The sequence below is a fragment of the Anser anser genome, assembly GCF_964211835.1.
Source record: "Anser anser genome assembly, chromosome: 19".
Taxonomy (NCBI): Eukaryota; Metazoa; Chordata; class Aves; order Anseriformes; family Anatidae; genus Anser; species Anser anser.
The window spans coordinates 3,491,390-3,508,374 of NC_139740.1; the positions used below are offsets into that span (position 1 = coordinate 3,491,390).

Sequence of the window (16,985 nt, forward strand, 5' to 3'; positions counted from 1 at the left end):
CCAGGAAATGTTTGACTAAAAATACCACAGAACCATCATTAACTTATCTCATCAACTAAAGAAACTTTGGCTGGAAATCCCATGCCAGCTGGTCAGAGCCCTAAGAAAGCTTTTGTGCTCCCAGAGGTGTTAAAAAAAAAAGAAAGAAAAAAAAGGGCAGTTGTTTTCACACTTCCTAATTATTCACCTGAGCAGAAAATTGTTGACAAAGGGAAGAAGGGGCAGGAATGCGCAGATCCAGTACACTCACCTTTAGGAAACTCCAACTGCATTGGGATTTGGGAAACAATTTAAGATCTAAACTGATTTCTCTTCCTGTGTGGCTTCAGGGAGCAGAGCCAAATGCTGTGCGCGAGCTTTAGGCTGCAGGACTGTAATGTGGAAAACGTGCATGACCACAGGGCTTGCCATTCAGGGGAACAATCCCTTTATTTCATCCAGAAGTGCGGGGCAAAAAACAAAAACACACCATGCTGATTTGAACTATTGTGTGAAGAGATGGGAGTCTGGAGAGATGGAAACGAGTTATGGATTTGAACAAAGACTGACAGAACATCTGTAACCAGCCACGGCGGGGCCCGAGGTCTGAGCTCTTGGGCAGGTCCCCACCCAGCCTGCTTGCCTGGATCTCTGGAGGAGAAAGGGAAGAGCATTGGCACCGAGAATAAAGGGAGACAGTGTTTGGAAAGCAGAGGGCTGAGAAAGATAAGGTTTGCCTTTGGAAGTAAGGAAGAAAAGGGATATTGATGGTTCGGATTGTTTACGTTGGGGTACTCTGGTTACAGTAAAATTCAGTGGTTCTTTTTGAAGCAAACGGAAAGCCCCAGGGGGCTCCGAGCGGGTTGAGAGAGCTTGGAAATAAACAAAGCTGCGGCCTGGATCAGCTCGGGCTTGTAAACAGGGCCCGGAGCAGGCTCGTAGGGAAGAGGAGCTGGTGGAAAGCGGGGAAAAGGGTGTGGCTGCGGGGGACCTGGCGGGGGGGGGGGGGGTGGCTCCTGCTCGCACCGGGCTGCTCGGGGCTCCGTGAGCGGGGCCTCGGACACGCCGGGACGGGGACGGGGACGGGACGGGGACAGCGCCAGGAACAGGCCCGCCAGGCCCCGCCCGTCTCAAGCGGCGCGGGGGGGGGGGCGTTGCTGGGCGCCCGCGAGCATCCGCTGAGCCCGCCCCTCAGCGCCACCCCGGGCGGGGCGATTGCCATTGGCGGGCCCCCGTCACGTGACGGCGGCCGCTCTCCGCCGAGTCCCCCGGGGCCGCCGTCGCCTTGCCGTTGGCCCTCCCTCGTCACGCGGCGCGGGCGGGGCGGGGCGGGCCGGGCCGCATGTGGAGGCTGGCGCGGGCGCTGCGGCCGGGCCTGGCGGGGCGGGGGTGCGCGGGCAGGGCCATGGCCGAGGGGCCGGGGCCGGGGCCGAGGGGCGCCTCGCGGCGGCCCCGGGGCGTCCCGCGGCACGTTTGGGCCCGCGAGCGGCGGCGCGACGCGGGGGCGGCGCTGGCGGGGCCCAGCACGGTGTACGCGCAGGTGGTGGCGGCGGGCGGCCGCGACGCGGGCGCCTCCGTCTTCGTCTTCTCCGAGTTCAACCGGTGAGCGGGGGGCGGGGGGCGCGGGGCTGGGGGCGGCCGGCGCTGCCGGCGGCCTCACCCCCCCCGTCCCCCCCCAGGTACCTGTTCAACTGCGGCGAGGGCGCGCAGCGGGCCATGCAGGAGCACAGGTGAGCGCCGGGCAGGGTGCGGGGCCGGGCCGGGCGGCGCCGGGCCCCGCTGAGCGCCCCGCTGTGTCGGCAGGCTGAAGATCTCGCACCTGGACTGCGTCTTCCTCAGCAGGCTGGCGTGGGCCAACGTCGGCGGGCTGCCGGGTGAGAGTGTGTGTGTGTGGGGGGGGGGGGTGGTTGTGGGGTCGCAGCTGAGGCTCTGCAGCGCCTTCACCTGCAGCGGGGTGCGAGAGGCGCTGCCCGCCCCGCGCACGTGGCTGCCTCGGCCCCGAGGTCCCGCAGAGGGAAGGCGCCGCCAGCACGGAGACGTTCGTGAGCCGGGCTGGTTTGTGCTGGAAGGGTGCTGCTCCCTGCCTGTCCTCAGAGTAGGCTGAGGTTACGGCAGGTTGTCCAGGATTTTGTTCGTTACAAGGCTGGGGATCTCCCCAAAAAGTAGGAGGGTAATGGCCTCCCCAGGTAGCTTGTTCCACATTACGACTGTCAAGATCCACGGGTATTTTCAAGATTAGCGGATATTGGCTATATCTGCGGAGATACCTGACTCATTGAAACCTGCACAAGGCTGTGGCAGAACTGAGTTTGCATCCAGGTTCAGGCCTGGTCTTCACAAGACACCCAGCGCTCCTTGGCAGCAAGAGGGAGCTTTCTGGTACGACCTGTCAGTGGGTCTGTGGTAAAGCTGTTTCTCTGCTGTGTTTTAGGTATGATTCTCACATTAAAGGCTATGGGGCTTCAAAGATGTGTTTTCCTAGGGCCACCAAAGCTGGTAAGTAGTGGAAGCTTGCAGAAAGGGGAGAAAAACCTTCACATATTGATGCTTACCTTGCAACTGGGAGAGCTGGTATTAAGGCAGGGAGTCATCTTAGAGGTATAAGGTGCCGGTCCGATGTAGTGCCAGTCTGAAGGCTCTGCTGGAAAGGTTTAAAAAGCAAATCTCTTCAGTTACACGCAAGACAGCATCAGGCTTCTCCTAAAACTGTTTTGTCAGTTAGTGTTCTGGAAAATAATTTCAGGAAAAAAAGAACATCCTTTGTTCTCTTGACTGCTCTTCCTCCCCACATTTCCTTTTGATAGGAAGTTGGCATCTGATCTCCAGCCAAGGCGTGGTATTAAGCCGGTAACGATTGCCTTAAGCAGAAATTTTCCAGTCTTTGTCCTTATTTAATTTCCTCGCAATATTTAGCGGGAGGTAATGGTGATTCAAGGGATGGGAGGAATGGTTCTGCGTTTTCCTTTCTCCGAACTGGTGATGCCCACTGGAGGTGGGACACCTGCCCGGTGCTTTCCGGCCGGCTGCATGCTGCCCGTTTTCTCCTGCGGGGCGTTGATCCTGTGGCTTCGTGAAAGTAAGGTTTAACTGCTGACAGTGGTACTCGTAGTTTGCACTGCTGAGGGGAGGCCTCCTGACTCACTGTCTCTTTTCCAGCAAAACTACTTGAAAGCAATTCGGCTCTTTCCTGGACCCCTAAAAAGAATGGATTTAGGTACGTACATCAGGGGAGCACAGCTAACATCAGCTTTTTGTTTCAGCTGTAGCTAAAGTTGCATTGAATGTTAACAACTGCAGAATAAAGGCTCTAGTTACATCCCTTCAAAGGTGGTTTTAAATAGCTGTTTTGATCTGATACAGTGTCCAAACCCATCCCAAGAACTGCTTGGAAGAAAAACAGTGTTTCCAACTCTGGTTCTGGCAGGCAGCTGCCAGTCTGCCAGACTAGCTCATGGAACTCAGGTTTAAAGCGCTGTTAAGGCATTTTGCTCCCAGAGGCTGTCAGTGAGCTTGTTTACCATGGTGGTAAGGGCTGTTCTGTGGCCAGTGGGCTGGTAAGAGCTTTCATTATTCTTTGATCTTTGCAGTGGGGCAGAGAAAGGAAAGGGGGACGTTCAGCAGGTTTTGTTTAAGAGAGGAAAATATGCTTTTCTGATCTTCTTGTAGAGCATGAATCTGTTCTTTGAACTCCTCAGTGACTGTTTCTGATCTCTTTCCAGCTGTGCAGTTGCACACAGAGCAGGAATATAAGGACGAGACGATGACAGTCCACCAAATACCTCTTATAGGTGAGCATGTGATGCTGTAGGCAGACAGGAAAAGCACTTGTTCAGTAATTGTACTTAAGGGGATTGAAATAGCAGCTTCTATTTGCAAGCCTGAGTAAGGAGAGGCTTATGAATTTACATGTCCTTCTCAGCAGAAGGATCTTTCAAAGAAAGCAGACGTGCTGAGTCAGCCTTTGCTCCTTTTGTTGTGGGTAAAGAATGGCATGTGAAACATGACTGAATCTGGCTTTACTAGCCAGCAGAGTCTTCTTACTACTAAAAGCTGCAATACTTTGGGCACAGACATAACTTTGTCAGAGTTTAGCTGTTTTGAGAGAATCTGAAGGACTTACTTCAGGTGCCGTCAGACATTTAAGAGGCTGGTACATGCAAGAGCAAGTCAAACTGGGGGGAGACGGTCAAACTGTCTTCTGGTACAGTTTGAACATGAACGTCATGGAAGAGGAAATGTTGCTCATGCTTTTCCTATTTGTCTCTTTTGTTTGAGTGATGTGTCCGGTTTTCTTCAATTTGGGACAGGAAAACCACTAGATGCTGAAAGTATGTTTCCTCAGAGTCCAGCGTTATCAGCACAAGGTGAGAATAGCCCAAAAGGTGACACAGAGCCTGGATCTCCAAAAGCTGCACGTCCAAGCTTGGATGAGGGCAAAGGAGAAGAAAGCCCAAAGAAAACAGGTGAAAACAATGGGGAACCCTTAACTTTCTTGAAATAAAAAGCAAATTAAGAACGTTCATGTGTCCTCCAAGCTGTTTGTCTTGTGGCAGTGAGGTCTGTAGAGGAGCTTGGCTGCAGAATTACAATGAGCAAATTGAGTTCTGGTACTTTGGAACTTAATGCAGAACTATTAAGGCCTAGAAATGGGGCGTGATTCCTACCTGGGGCGTGCTTAGGTTGTGTAGTGATTTGCTTCTGGCTGGAGTGGGTGCTCCAGCCTTTGCAATGTAATTATGAGTGGATATTGGGACTGATAAATTTTCAAACTTGTGTTTTATTTATTTTAGTTTTGTACCTGAAGCTGTGGGCTCTCTGGCCTTAGGTGCTTGGAACGCTTTGCTGAGAGGCTGCAAGTTGGCTGGATGATGTTGCTTCTGTTATTGCCATAGCAAAAAATTCATCTTAGCTTTAAGGGAGGTGGTAGTCATTGAAGATACTCAGTAGTTTTGCTTTCTTTTGCAGGTGATGAACAGAAACGTGCCAGCAGGCATCCTGATCTGGTGATGGCTTTCCTTTGTAAAGTATGCTTGAGCACAGAGATCTCTTGGTCAATACTTTATCTTCCTAAATAGATGTACTTGGAAATAGTATTTTCGTGCAGGGATCTATAAGTTATTTGGTGGTTCTACTCTCCAAAGGTCAGAGGAGCTATAGTATGAGTAGGAACCAGTAAAAACTTTCTTTTTTTCCAGTGGCACTCTTTACAAAGCAGCCAACCAAGAGTATGCAAGTTCCATTCTTGCTTGATGCTTACGTTAGGGAAGTCTGTCCCACTTGCATCACAAAAATAGGAAGGGAAAAGCAGTAACATGATCCTGGAGAACCAGAAGGTCTGGTGATAGCTTCTGGGGACTAAGTTAGACTGCTGGCTGTGGAACCGATCATATAAAACTACTCCGCCTTCTTGTCCAGGAGATGGTTTGTTAAAAAACTTGCTGTTTCATGTCTCCAGAATGGTGTACAAACAGAGCACTAGATTTGCCATGTCTTAACTGGAGCAGTGGGGAAGGCTTTGTTTCTCAAGATCTGGGATTGAAGGGAAAAGGGGAAAAAATGGGAAAAAAAAAAATCCCTTGGCTTCTGGGGAAACAGCTAAACTGGAAGAACATGGAGCTTATTTCCCGACATGGTTTAACGTTCTTTGTGTGGCTGATAATTTCTGTGGTTGTTTTAACTTTTTCAGATTCACCCAAGGAAGGGAAAATTCCTAGCAGTTAAAGCGCAGGAGATGGGGCTGCCGGTGTAAGTACAGGAGCCCAGCCTGCGGGATGGAGCAAGCCCGGGCATATTGGTGATGCCAAGCTAAAAGTTTTGGTGGCCTTGTTTTCAGGGGAACTCCAGCCATTCTGCCCATAATTACAGCTCTTAAAAATGGGGAGAGCATCACTTTCGAAGGCAGGGAGGTAAGACAAATGTGTGTTTTCTGCTGTGGCTTAGTGTCGTCCTGGGGGTCCGGTGAAGGCGGGAGGATGGCACAGCATACCGCAGAAAAAGACTGGTTACGAGCGGGCATTGGGACAATTCCAGTTGTGGGTGGGTTTTGTTTGTCTGGTTTTTAATCCTTGTCCTTGAGGCAAGGATGGGTGATGGTTTTCTGCTTATTCCTCTCATCCCTGCTCATGTGTTTGCTCTTTTGCTGTTTCTGAGCTTTGAGTGGCTACTTTTGGTGACTGGCCCTTGTTTTCAGCCCCAAGCTGTTGCTGAAAGTGGCTCCTGTGACACTGGGGCTGTTGCAGGGGTGTGGTTAGAGAAGTATGCTCTGACACGAGTTCATTTGTGGCTGGGGATGTACGCCTGCAATTTGTTAGGGCTTCTGAGCCTCCCCTTCACAAGTCCTCAAAGCTGGCTCAGATTTAGGATTGAATGAGTGGAGCTGATCCCTGCATGTTTTAAATTTGGTGTTTGAGTGCTTGCGTAGCCGTTGTTGCCTCCTTACTCTTTTTGCACCTCTTAGACCACGGTTTTTAAGCGGTTCCCATGTGCAGGGTCTTACTCAGATGTTAGTTTGAAGTGAGAGGCAGAGTTTGCCCTGTCCATGTCCTGGGTGATTTGTAAGCGAAGATCCTAACCTAGGGGCTAGGACTGACGTATCTTCGTCATTAGAATTTTGCAGAGCCTCTTTTCTTTTTGATACTGTCTCCCACGACATCCTGCTAGCAAAGCTGAGAAAGTGTGGGATAGAGGAGTGGGCAGTGAGGTGGGTTGAGAACTGGCTGACTGGCTGAGCTCAGAGGGTGGTGATCGGCGGCGCAGAGTCCGGCTGGAGACCTGTGACTAGCAGCGTTCCCCAGGATCGGGGCTGGGTCTGGTCTTGTTCAACATCTTCATCGACGACCTTGATGAGGGAATAGTGTCCGCCCTCAGCAAGTACGCCGATGACTCAAAGCTGGGAGGAGAGGCTGACACACCAGAAGGCTGTGCTGCCATTCAGCGAGACCTGGATAGGCTGGAGAGCTGGGCAGGAAGAAACCAAATGAGGCTTAACAAAAGCAAGTGGAGAGTCCTGCACCTGGGAAGGAACAACCACATGTATCAGTACAGGCTGGGGGATGACCTGCTGGAAAGGAGCTCTGTGGAGGAGGACCCGGGGATCCTGGTAGACAACAGGTTGGCCGTGAGCCAGCAGTGTGCCCTGGCGGCCATGAAGGTCAATGGGATCCTGGCGTGTATTAAAAGGAGCGTGGCCAGCAGGTCAAGGGAGGTGATCCTCCCCCTCTACTCTGCCCTGGTCAGGCCTCACCTGGAGTACTGTATCCAGTTCTGGGCTCCCCGGTACAAAAATAATAGGGATCTCCTGGAAAGAGTCCAGCAGAGAGCCACAAAGATGATATGGGGCCTGGAGCATCTTTCCCGTGAGGGGACCTGAGAGACCTGGGTCTGTTCAGCCTGGAGAAGAGAAGACTGAGACTGAGAGGGCATCTCATCAATGTCTATAAATATCTGAGGCGTGGGAGACAGGGATGTGGCCAACCTCTGTCAGTGGTTTGTGGGGACAGGACAAGGGGCAATGGCCACAAAATGGAGCACAGGAAGTTCCGCACCAACATGCGAAAGAACTTCTTCCTGGTGAGGGTGAGGGAGCACTGGAACAGGCTGCCCAGGGAGGTTGTGGGGTCTCCTTCCCTGGAGATATTCAAGGCCCGTCTGGACGCCTACCTGGGCAGCCTGCTCTGAGGAACCTGTTTTGGCAGGGGGTTGGACCCGATGATCTCTTGAGGTCCCTTCCAGCCCCTACAATTCTGTGATTCTTGAGCAAGCTGTTAATAGCATCTGAATCTGCAGTGGGAACCTAGAAGCTGCTAAAATTCCGTTCTTGACATTGGCTTATTGCCTGTTCTAAGACCAGAACTAAGGTTTCCTGGGACACAGCAAAATGCAGACCTGTGTAATGAGAGGGCAGAATGGGAACAGGAACTGTGTTGGTTTGTTTGCCAGACGTGGAGTGAGGCTGCTTAGAGCTGATTCTGTGAGTCCTGGCAACCTGCTGGGGCTTGCTGGTAGAACGGCTGCTGAGCCTGACGTGGCTGTGTATGAGCGGTTGCTTGTACAGCTTGACCGTGGCGTGGTCTTTGTGCATCTGCCTGCAGCTCTCGCCTGAAGAACTGTGCACCCCTCCTGATCCCGGCCCAGTGTTCATTGTGCTGGAGTGTCCTCACGAGGGCTTCGTGGACGCTGTCTGTGAAAACGAGACCTTCCGAAGGTAGCGGAGCTGGGTGACCTGAGGTGTTTGGGGGTAGATGTCCGTGCTGAGCCTTCTAGAAAAGGCAGGTCTGTGCGGGGTCTTACCAGGCCCTTTGGAGGAGGAAAAGTGCACTGGCATAGTGCTGTGGAGCAGAGCAGACATCGCTTTCCTGTGCGGTGAGCCTGGATGCTTAGACTACACGGAATATCTCTGCGGGGCTTGTGCAGAGGCACATTGGGCTTCTGAAAGGCTCTGCAGATGGTGTTGCTCCTGGAAGAGGGCAGAGGCCCTGCGTGGAAGAGGGGAGGTGTCTGCGAACAACTGGCTTGAGCCCCCAGAAGGGAGCCTTGGGCCCACTGTGATGGGGAGCCTCGAGCTCCTGGGCAGTGCTCTTGAGATCTGTGTCAGCGTTCTTCTGGGGGGTGAACCAAGGCTGGAGGGTTGGGGGGGTAGCAAGGTGACGAGGGACCAGTGCTCAGCCGTCCTTTCTGTATTTGAATGTGCTGCAGGTACCAGGAAGGGCTTCCTGAGAACCAGGTGGCCATGGTTATTCATATGACTCCAGAATCAGTGCTTCGGGACAGCCGCTACCAGCAATGGCTGGAAAGGTGCGTGGTGTTCTGACTGCTTGGCTTTGTCGTTGTTGGGCAGCAGCGTGTTCTTCCCAGAGTAGGGTTAGATGCTGGGTATCAGCAGGACTCTGCTGGCTCACGAGTGAGGGTTTTTTTTTTTTAGCAAGTGCCTCAGGTGTGGGGATACCCCAACACAGGGCTGAAACTTTGTATGTTTTATCGTTGTCTTACAGATTTGGACCTGGAACTCAGCACTTGGTGCTCAATGAAAAGTGCTCTGCAGTGCACAACCCACGTAGCTACAAGATCCAAACCCAGCTGAACCTCATCCACCCAGAGATCTTCCCTCTGCTCACCACCTACCAGAGCAAGGTAGGCAAGGCCCTGCTTGCCTGTGTACCTCTCCCCTGAGTGAAGCATGTGCTTAATGTCGCTCTCCTTTCTGTAGGAAGAAGAGGCTGGATGCAGCGTGCCCATTGTGCGAGGAGAGTGCCTTTTGAAATACCAGTTCAGACCCCAACAGGAGTGGCAGAGGTCAGTGGGAATCTTTGTGGGTTCCCAGTTTTTGAGAGGCGGCTTGAGGCATGTTTTCGATGTTACTCTATGCTGAAGGAGGACAATACGTAGGTACCCTTTGCAGATTCTTGTCCCAGTCCCTGAAAGCCTAAGAAAAGGTATACGAGGATGGGGGTGAGTGAACTGCTGAAAACATCACCTGACCAGTGGTTCTGGAGGATTGTTTTCATCCCTTGCTCTGGTAGCCTCATGTGCCTGCCTCTGTCTTCTGCTTTGATCTCATGTGCTGCGCACCCAACTGTGGCTCTGGCAGAGCAGGTGGTGGCAGGGAGAGATTGTTCAGGAAACCTGGTGAAAAATTTGCCATTTTGAACACCCAGAAAGCCTGGTATCAGCTGAAAGCTGCAGGTGGTCAAACAGATGCAGGTTCCTACGCTGGTGCTTGCTTTGTGGGTGAATAGGAGACGCTGTTGAATGAGGCTTTTGAGGGCAGAGGGACGTGATGTAAGAGAACACCAGCTGTCTGGACTCAAATTTCTGTCTCTCTCGGGCAGAACAAGAGTTCCCAGATACTAAGAAGAGCTTAACTTTCTGTTTTTAAGGTACCTGAAGGCCTGCTGTACTGCACGCGCTATAATGCAGGCTGAGGACCCCCTAGCTTCTGATTGGTGCCTGGAGCCTTTTCCATGAGCCAGCACTGTGCCCTTGTGGCCAAGAAGGCTACAGTTAGCCTTGGGTACATCGGGAAAAATGTTGCCAGCAGGCTGAGGGAAGTGATCCTTCCTCTCTGCTCAGCCCTGTTGAGGCCTCACCTGGAGTACAGCATCCAGTTCAGGGCTCCCCAGTATGAGAGAGACATGGAGGTACTGGAGCTTGTCCAGTGAAGACGGTTAGGAAAATGGAATGTATTTCTTTTTATGAGGAAAGGGTGAGAGAGATGGGCCTGTTTAGTCTGGAGAAGAGAAGGCCGAGAGGGGATTTTATCAGTGTGGATAAATATCTTTAGGGAAGGTGTCAAGACAGTGGAGCCAGCCTCTTCTCAGTGGTGCCCAGTCATAGGATGAGAAGCAACAGACACAAACTCAAACACAGGAAGTTCAATCTGAATATGAGGGGGAAAAACATCTTTACTGTGAGGGTGACAGAGCACTGGAAGAGGTTGCCCAGAGAGGCAGTGGAGTCTCTTGCTCTGGAGATATTCAAAAGCTGCCTGGCTGTGATGCTGTGCAACATGCTCTAGGTGACCCTGCTTTTGAGCAAGGGTGTTGGGCTAGTTGATCTCGAGGTCCCTTCCGGCCTCAACCATGCTGTGTGTGAATTTGTGGATTGCTCTTCAGGAGTCTTCCCGCTTCCCACGCAGGGCTTTGCAGAGCCCTCTAGTGTCTGACAGCTCTCTGGATCTGGACAATGCAGGGGAACATAGTGCTTTTACGTGAGCATCTTCAGTGTGGTGGGATGATGATGTTGCTGGGGTGGCTCAGCCTAACCAAGCCTTCCTGGCCCACGTCATACTCGTGAATTTTGAGCCACTGCTCAAAATGAAACCCGGAAGGAGCATTTGACCCGTTGTTGTGAGGCTGTTTTGGCACAGTTACTTCCAGAGCAAGGTGTTTTTTTGTTGTTGTTGTTCCATTCCATGTCACATCCTGATACCTGGCCTGTCCTTTCAGAGATGCTGTGACTGTCTGTGATCACGATGCATTTGTTGCTGAAGCCCTGGAACTCCCTGACTTCCAGGCTCGTGTGAAGGAGTGCAAAGAGAGCCTGCCTGCTGTACCAGGTAAGGATCAGCAACTTGTCATGGCAAGTAGGAGGTCCTGATGAACCAGTGCTTTAGAGTCCAGCAGAGCTGTGGATGTTCAGTCTTCCCGCTGCCTGAAAGGTGCTCTTAAATCCTCCTAGAGCTGTGCAGATTTCAGGCTGAGCCCAAACTCAGATTGTTTCTGTTGAGTTATACAGCCTTCTGTTTCTGTTGTTCTAAAGTTGCTACGTTTGGGGATTAAGCACTGTTGGGGACAACTAGAGTTGTAGCACTCGTGTGTTATTTGTGGTGACCAGAGCTCCGCTTGCATTGAATGCTGTCGTAGCAGTCAAAGTGCAAGCCCGTATGTTTGGGAGATGTCCTCCTCTAGAACCAGCTCCTCGTAAGGCATTCTCTGAATTTCAGTTGCCCTGGTGGTAGTGAGGCTTTCTGGTATGGTCCAGCACCACTGACTCGCTCTGAATCCCCATCCAGAAAGTTAGGGCACTGTGGAACAGCAGCTAGGTCCCTCTTGAATTAGCAGATCCGTGTTGTCCAGCGAGCAGAGTCTTCCTTTGCCTGCATTGGTATATGCAGCTGTGTGTTCTGCTGTGCTTCTGTGGTGGTACCTGCCCTGTCTTCCATCTTCCCTTGTGAATTCTGATACATTGAGAAAGCCAGAGGCTGAGCCAGGCAAAAAGGAATGTACTGGGCATATAGACTCTGGAGATGCTGTGCTGTTGAACTGAACCATGTCTGACTAGGCAGTATGTGGATAACACCTGCTTACAAATTGTTACTGTGCGTTTTCTGCAGAAAAAATGGATGCTTATCCCGAAATTGTATTCTTGGGAACAGGATCAGCAATTCCGATGAAAATCCGAAACGTCAGTTCCACGCTGGTAAATATTAGGTAAATCCTGATTTCACGTGTGTTTTGCTCAGGGAGGCTCAGTATCGCAAGGGTATTGCCCAAGGGCTGTTTTGACAACAGTGTTGGTGACACACAAGGCGAGTGCCCCTATGGTGGAGTCTGTAGGACTTCTGTTCCAGGCACGTGTCTCTCTGTAGGTGGGGAAGACCTGAGAGCTGCCTGTAAAGACAAGCACTTAATGCCCTCATTCATTTTGCTGCCTGCCCTAAGAGTGTGTTCAGCATCAACACAACACCAGAATGAGTTATGCAGACAGAACAGTCTTCCTAGAGCCTCGGCTGGTAGGACTGGAGTAGCAATAGAGGTAGAGCACTGAGAACTCTCTGCCCTTCAGCCCAAAAGATTCCCCCACCCTGAATAGGCCCCGGTCAGAACTTATCCGGCGGCTGCCAAATGTCTTTGTCGCTTGTCTTGCCAGCTCTACCCAATCCCTGCTCTTGGACTGTGGGGAAGGAACGTTTGGACAGCTCTGTCGCCACTACGGAGAGCAAGTTGACCAAATGCTGTGTAACATAGCAGCTGTGTTTGTGTCTCACATGCATACCGATCATCATTCGGTAGGTTTAATGCCTTGGAAGGAGAAGGGGCTGTGTGCTGGTCTGCTCTGCTGTTTGGGATTTGGATGTGTGTAGCTGCAGTTGACGTTGTAGGCTGCCCGGCTCTTAAGGGCCGCAGTTGCCCTCTGTGCTCCCCAGCCACTGCTGCATGTCTGTTTCTAATCCCCTTTTGCTTCCTGTTAGTGGTCCCTGTAGACTTGCCAGGATCATCCAGACATATTTTTTTAATCATTATCCAACCCAGCTTCCTTCAGTGCTTTGCAATAAACTCCCAGAAGGACCAGTTGGTCTGTTTGAGATTGGGCCTGGTGAAGGCAAGCTGTTTGTTGGTCTGCTGTCTTGAGTCCGGAAACCAGTCTGGGACTGAGATGCTGGCTGGAGGCTTTCTGCCCTCCACCTTTCTTTTGGGAGCAGACAGCACTGAGAAGGGCTGAGAGGCACGTGTTGAGTGTGGGCTGCTGGTCATCAGCTCGTGGCGTAGGTGGTGACAGCGTTCCAGTTGAGTTAGGTGTAGTTACTGGAAAAGCGGTATTCAGGTATTTCTGACTGTATATTTTCCAAAAACTGCACCTGGATGAGTTGCTGCAGCACTGTTACTACTTATGCACTGGCCGTTTACCACTTCCTGTTGTTTCCTTGCCTTTGCAGGGCTTGATGAACATCCTGATGGAGAGGCGGAGAGCTTTTGTAAGTTGTACTGTTGTTTCACTGCTCCTAAGCTTGCCTTGGAGTGAGGGGAAGGAAACTTCCCCTTATTGGTGAAAAAGCACCATCTTTTCCCTAGGTGTTTCTTCTCTGCGATTTGGTGTATACCTGGTACTGATTTTCCTTCTGCCTCTGCTTTTCCAGGCCTCCCTGGGTCAGGCTTTTAGCCCTCTGTTTCTGGTAGCACCTGAACAGATCATGCCTTGGCTATATGAGTACCACAACCACTGTGAAGAAATTCTCGGAGACATCAAGTGAGTGTTCTGTGTGGTATGCGGGGAGATGTCATCGCTTCACTGAAGGCTGCTCTGACTCCTTCTGCTGTGTAGGATTGTGATGTGTGACTTGCAAAGGAGAGGGTAGGGTTTGTTACTCTGTTGTGCTACTTAAGAGACTTGCATGCAGATTAGGAAAAGGGAGTTGGACAAGTGTAAAAGGATTCCTCAAAGGGAGGGAATTTGGCAGTGGGGAAGAAGCGATTGGACAAGTTGCTGGGGCACTGGATAGTTAATGCAAGGGCAAGAACACACAAGTGAACTGAAATATTTGGTTTGTAAGGCACTGAAGACAACTTCTGTGAGAAATAGGCTGCTCAAAGATGAGATCAGCTTTTACTTTGTACCTGTCCTTAGTTCTCTTTTCTCCCCTCCCTCACAGAATGGTTACTTCCCAGTCTCTTGTGAAAGGCTGTGAGAACATCAAACCTAAAGTCAAAGGGTTTGTCAGCTCTTTGTTAGAGATCTATGACTTGGCTGAGGTAAGCTCATGACCTGACAAGGCCAGCAGGTGCTACGACAAGGGGCAAGAGGGGACCTGAGGCCTAATGCTTGTTTCTTGTTCAGTTTCAGACTTGTGAAGTCCAGCACTGTAAAAATGCTTTTGCATGTTCGATGATCCACAAATCTGGCTGGAAGGTAGTCTATTCTGGTGACACAATGCCCTGCATGGCCTTAGTAAAAATGGGTAGGTGACAAAAACCCTCTGAAGAATTTCTTTAAGGCCTCGAGCTGTTAGTAACCAAAGAGGGCACCCCCAGCCCGTAGTGCTATGCCTGCAACCCTGTGAAGGGCTAAGGGGGGTGGGGGTGGAAGGTGAGACTTCACATGCTTATTTAGGCGATGGAACTAGCTTGTGTTCAGCTGAAGATTGAATGTACAATTATTTACACAGGGAAAAATGCTACTCTGCTGATTCATGAAGCGACACTGGAAGATGGCATGGAAAAAGAAGCTATAGAGAAAACACACAGGTGGGGTGTGTTCTGCTGTCTTAGCGTTGTAGGAAGGTAAAGGCGTTTAGGCACAGACCTCAGATCTGATGGTGAAGGGCCCAAGGCTGTGGTGTGCACAGAGCTCTTCAGCACTAAGACTGGCATGTTGCTCGCTGTAGTAGTTGTACTCTCACAGCTCTCCTGAACATTCCCAAAGAGAAATCAGGAAAGCTTTTAAGTGGACAGTAATAACTCTAGAAATAGACTGGGCCAAAGGAAGGGCCCTCTGCTTGATTGCATTTGAGGACTAAACTCAGGAGGCCGAAAGGTCGTCTACCCCTGTCAACTAGCTGCACAATTCAAACAGCTCTTCAGCCAGTGATGCGAGTGCAGCCCCTAGCAAAAGTGGGGAGCCTTGAGAGCAGCAGCTTGTGCATAAGCTGAACTTGCTGCCACCCCCGTGAGGAGAGTTTGTCCCCAGTTTGTGAATCACTTAACAATTAAGCTTCAAGTTAATTAGTATCTTTCCTGCACTCGGGTCATTTGGAAGTGGGAGACTTGTCACCTGTGCAAGTTGTCGGGGAAAAGGTGCCTGGGCTTGTGTGCAAGAGCAGGATGCCTTGTGCCCAGCAGGTGTTGTATCTAGTGCTTGCTGTTGGTGTGATGGGACCTTAGCTGCAAGACACAGCCTGCTGCGGCCTGTTGGAGAGGCAGCGTTAGCCAGCATGTGTGTCACAAATGTGCACGGTGCCACATTCCTGTTCGTTTTGCAGCACAACCTCTCAGGCAATTCAGATTGGGATGAAGATGAATGCAGAGTTCATCATGCTCAATCACTTCAGCCAGAGGTATGCCAAGATCCCACTGTTCAGTGAAGACTTTAGTGAGAAGGTTGGAATTGCATTTGATCATATGAGGGTAAGTTGACAGCTTTGATCCATACTATGGGAAAGGCTTCGGTGCTACTTGGAGATGGTTGCTCATGAATTAAATTCTCCATTTCTACTGATGTATTAACACACTATATCCTTTTGAGAGCAGTTTCCTGTGAAACAGCTCCTTTTACGGCTGTCAGGAGGTGTCAGTGACATAGGGGAGAATGGGTGGCACACAGTGAGCAGTTTCACTTCAAGACAGGTGCTAAGGGCTCTTGAGACCGGCAGTTCATTCTTAACATTCTGGATACTTGCCTCATGTCGCCTTTATTCTGTGTGCTACTGCCAGCTGAAAAGATATTTTCGCTTCCAGTCCTGCTCCCTTCGTAGTTCATGTGCTGTCTTAATGGCTTTCTGCAAAAGACATCTGGGAGCCTAAACCTTGTAGAGCTGCTGTTTGTACAGCTGCATTCAGTACGGTGAGAATAGCTCACTAGCCAGTTAGAGCTGTACTGTGTGCACATAGAGGATGTGCGCGCACATCCTTTCCTGTGAGGAAAACGTAAGTAACTTGGTACGTGGGATTGGTAGCCTGGCTGTTGCAGGGTTGAAAATATCGCCTGCCTGCCTAGTGTACGTGCAACTGAAGACCTTCAAGAGCTGGGTGCTGTACAGAGGAAGGGGCAATGTCCTGCCAGCTGAACAGGCGAAAGACTAAGGCGGGAGGGGAGGAAAACAAAAAGCAATTCTCAAGCAGTTGCTCCTGTGCCCAATTTATTTCAGGTACGTTTTGGTGACTTTCCGACTATCCCAAAGCTGATCCCACCTCTGAAGGCTTTGTTTGCAGATGACATAGTAGAAATGGAGGAGCGGAAGGAAAAACGGGAGCAGCGCCTTCTGAAGGAGGCTGCGATAGTCATGGACAAACTGGCTGGTGGTGAGAACGAGGAAACACCATGCCAGAAACGGAAACAAGTCAAGAGCCCTCAGGAAGTATCAAACAAGAAGCTTAAAACAGTAAACTGAAAGAAAAAAGGTTGAGAATTCTCTGCTCTGTAAGGGGCGCTCTGTCTCTGCAGGCCTCTGAAGTTTGTGGTGCCGGGGGCTGCCCGCAGGTGCAACAGGAAAAGGGTCGGGCCTCAGCGTCTGGGTGTGCTCGGTGGTCAGTGGATCTCCGTGGGCTGAAGCTACCAAGCATGCTGTAAGCAGCTGGGAGTCCTTGTGGCAACAGTATCCATGCGGCTCCTGTTCCTGGGTCTCAGCAGTCCACACCATTTTTATTTCAGCCAAGAATTTTCTCCAAACTATTTTATTTTTTGGTTTTATACTAGAAGCTATCGGTAATGTAGCAGCAGCAGTTACAGTCTTGGGAGTTGCAGGAGGTCAGGTCTGAGAAGCCCTCAAAGGGCTGTGGGTTCTCCAGAACAAGGTGGGCAGGTCTCTGGGTATACGAGTGATGTAACTTGGCATCAGGACCTAGTCTGTAGGAGGAAATTTCACAGTAAAATGGGACCCGATTAATTGCTTTTAGAGATGTAGGTTGATTTAAGGATCTGAACGCTGCTGAGTTCCCCTTTTAGTTTGGTTTTCTTGGTTGATTTTTCCCCCCCCCCTCCCCATCAGAAAGGTTTTCTAAAACCTTTATTTACAGTCTGAATAAACCATTCAACATCATACATGTGTGTGTTTTGCCTGGATTCATGAGGATTTG

General features: G+C 50.8%; 1 protein-coding gene across 1 annotated transcript; it reads left to right on the forward strand.

The window, feature by feature from the left end:
• Positions 1-1,306: 1,306 nt before the first annotated feature.
• ELAC2 (elaC ribonuclease Z 2) lies at positions 1,307-16,950 on the forward strand. Its single transcript, XM_083804847.1, has 24 exons — positions 1,307-1,581; positions 1,659-1,709; positions 1,783-1,853; positions 2,411-2,475; positions 3,136-3,193; positions 3,699-3,767; positions 4,287-4,442; positions 4,945-5,003; positions 5,666-5,724; positions 5,813-5,885; positions 8,070-8,182; positions 8,674-8,772; positions 8,970-9,108; positions 9,185-9,270; positions 10,923-11,032; positions 11,810-11,906; positions 12,346-12,484; positions 13,133-13,171; positions 13,334-13,443; positions 13,847-13,946; positions 14,032-14,152; positions 14,360-14,438; positions 15,173-15,317; positions 16,058-16,950. Exons 1-24 carry the CDS (start codon positions 1,322-1,324, stop codon positions 16,298-16,300), a joined length of 2,541 nt encoding a protein of 846 aa, XP_083660973.1. The 5' UTR covers positions 1,307-1,321; the 3' UTR covers positions 16,301-16,950.
• Positions 16,951-16,985: the final 35 nt, after the last annotated feature.

Bases quoted from the DNA above. Each gene is read 5' to 3' on its own strand.
- ELAC2 (XM_083804847.1), top strand. From the start codon at position 1,322: ATGTGGAGGCTGGCGCGGGCGCTGCGGCCGGGCCTGGCGGGGCGGGGG. The intron at 5,004-5,665 runs GTATGCTTGAGC...TAACTTTTTCAG, and splicing joins TGATGGCTTTCCTTTGTAAA to ATTCACCCAAGGAAGGGAAA. The intron at 11,033-11,809 runs GTAAGGATCAGC...CGTTTTCTGCAG, and splicing joins GAGCCTGCCTGCTGTACCAG to AAAAAATGGATGCTTATCCC.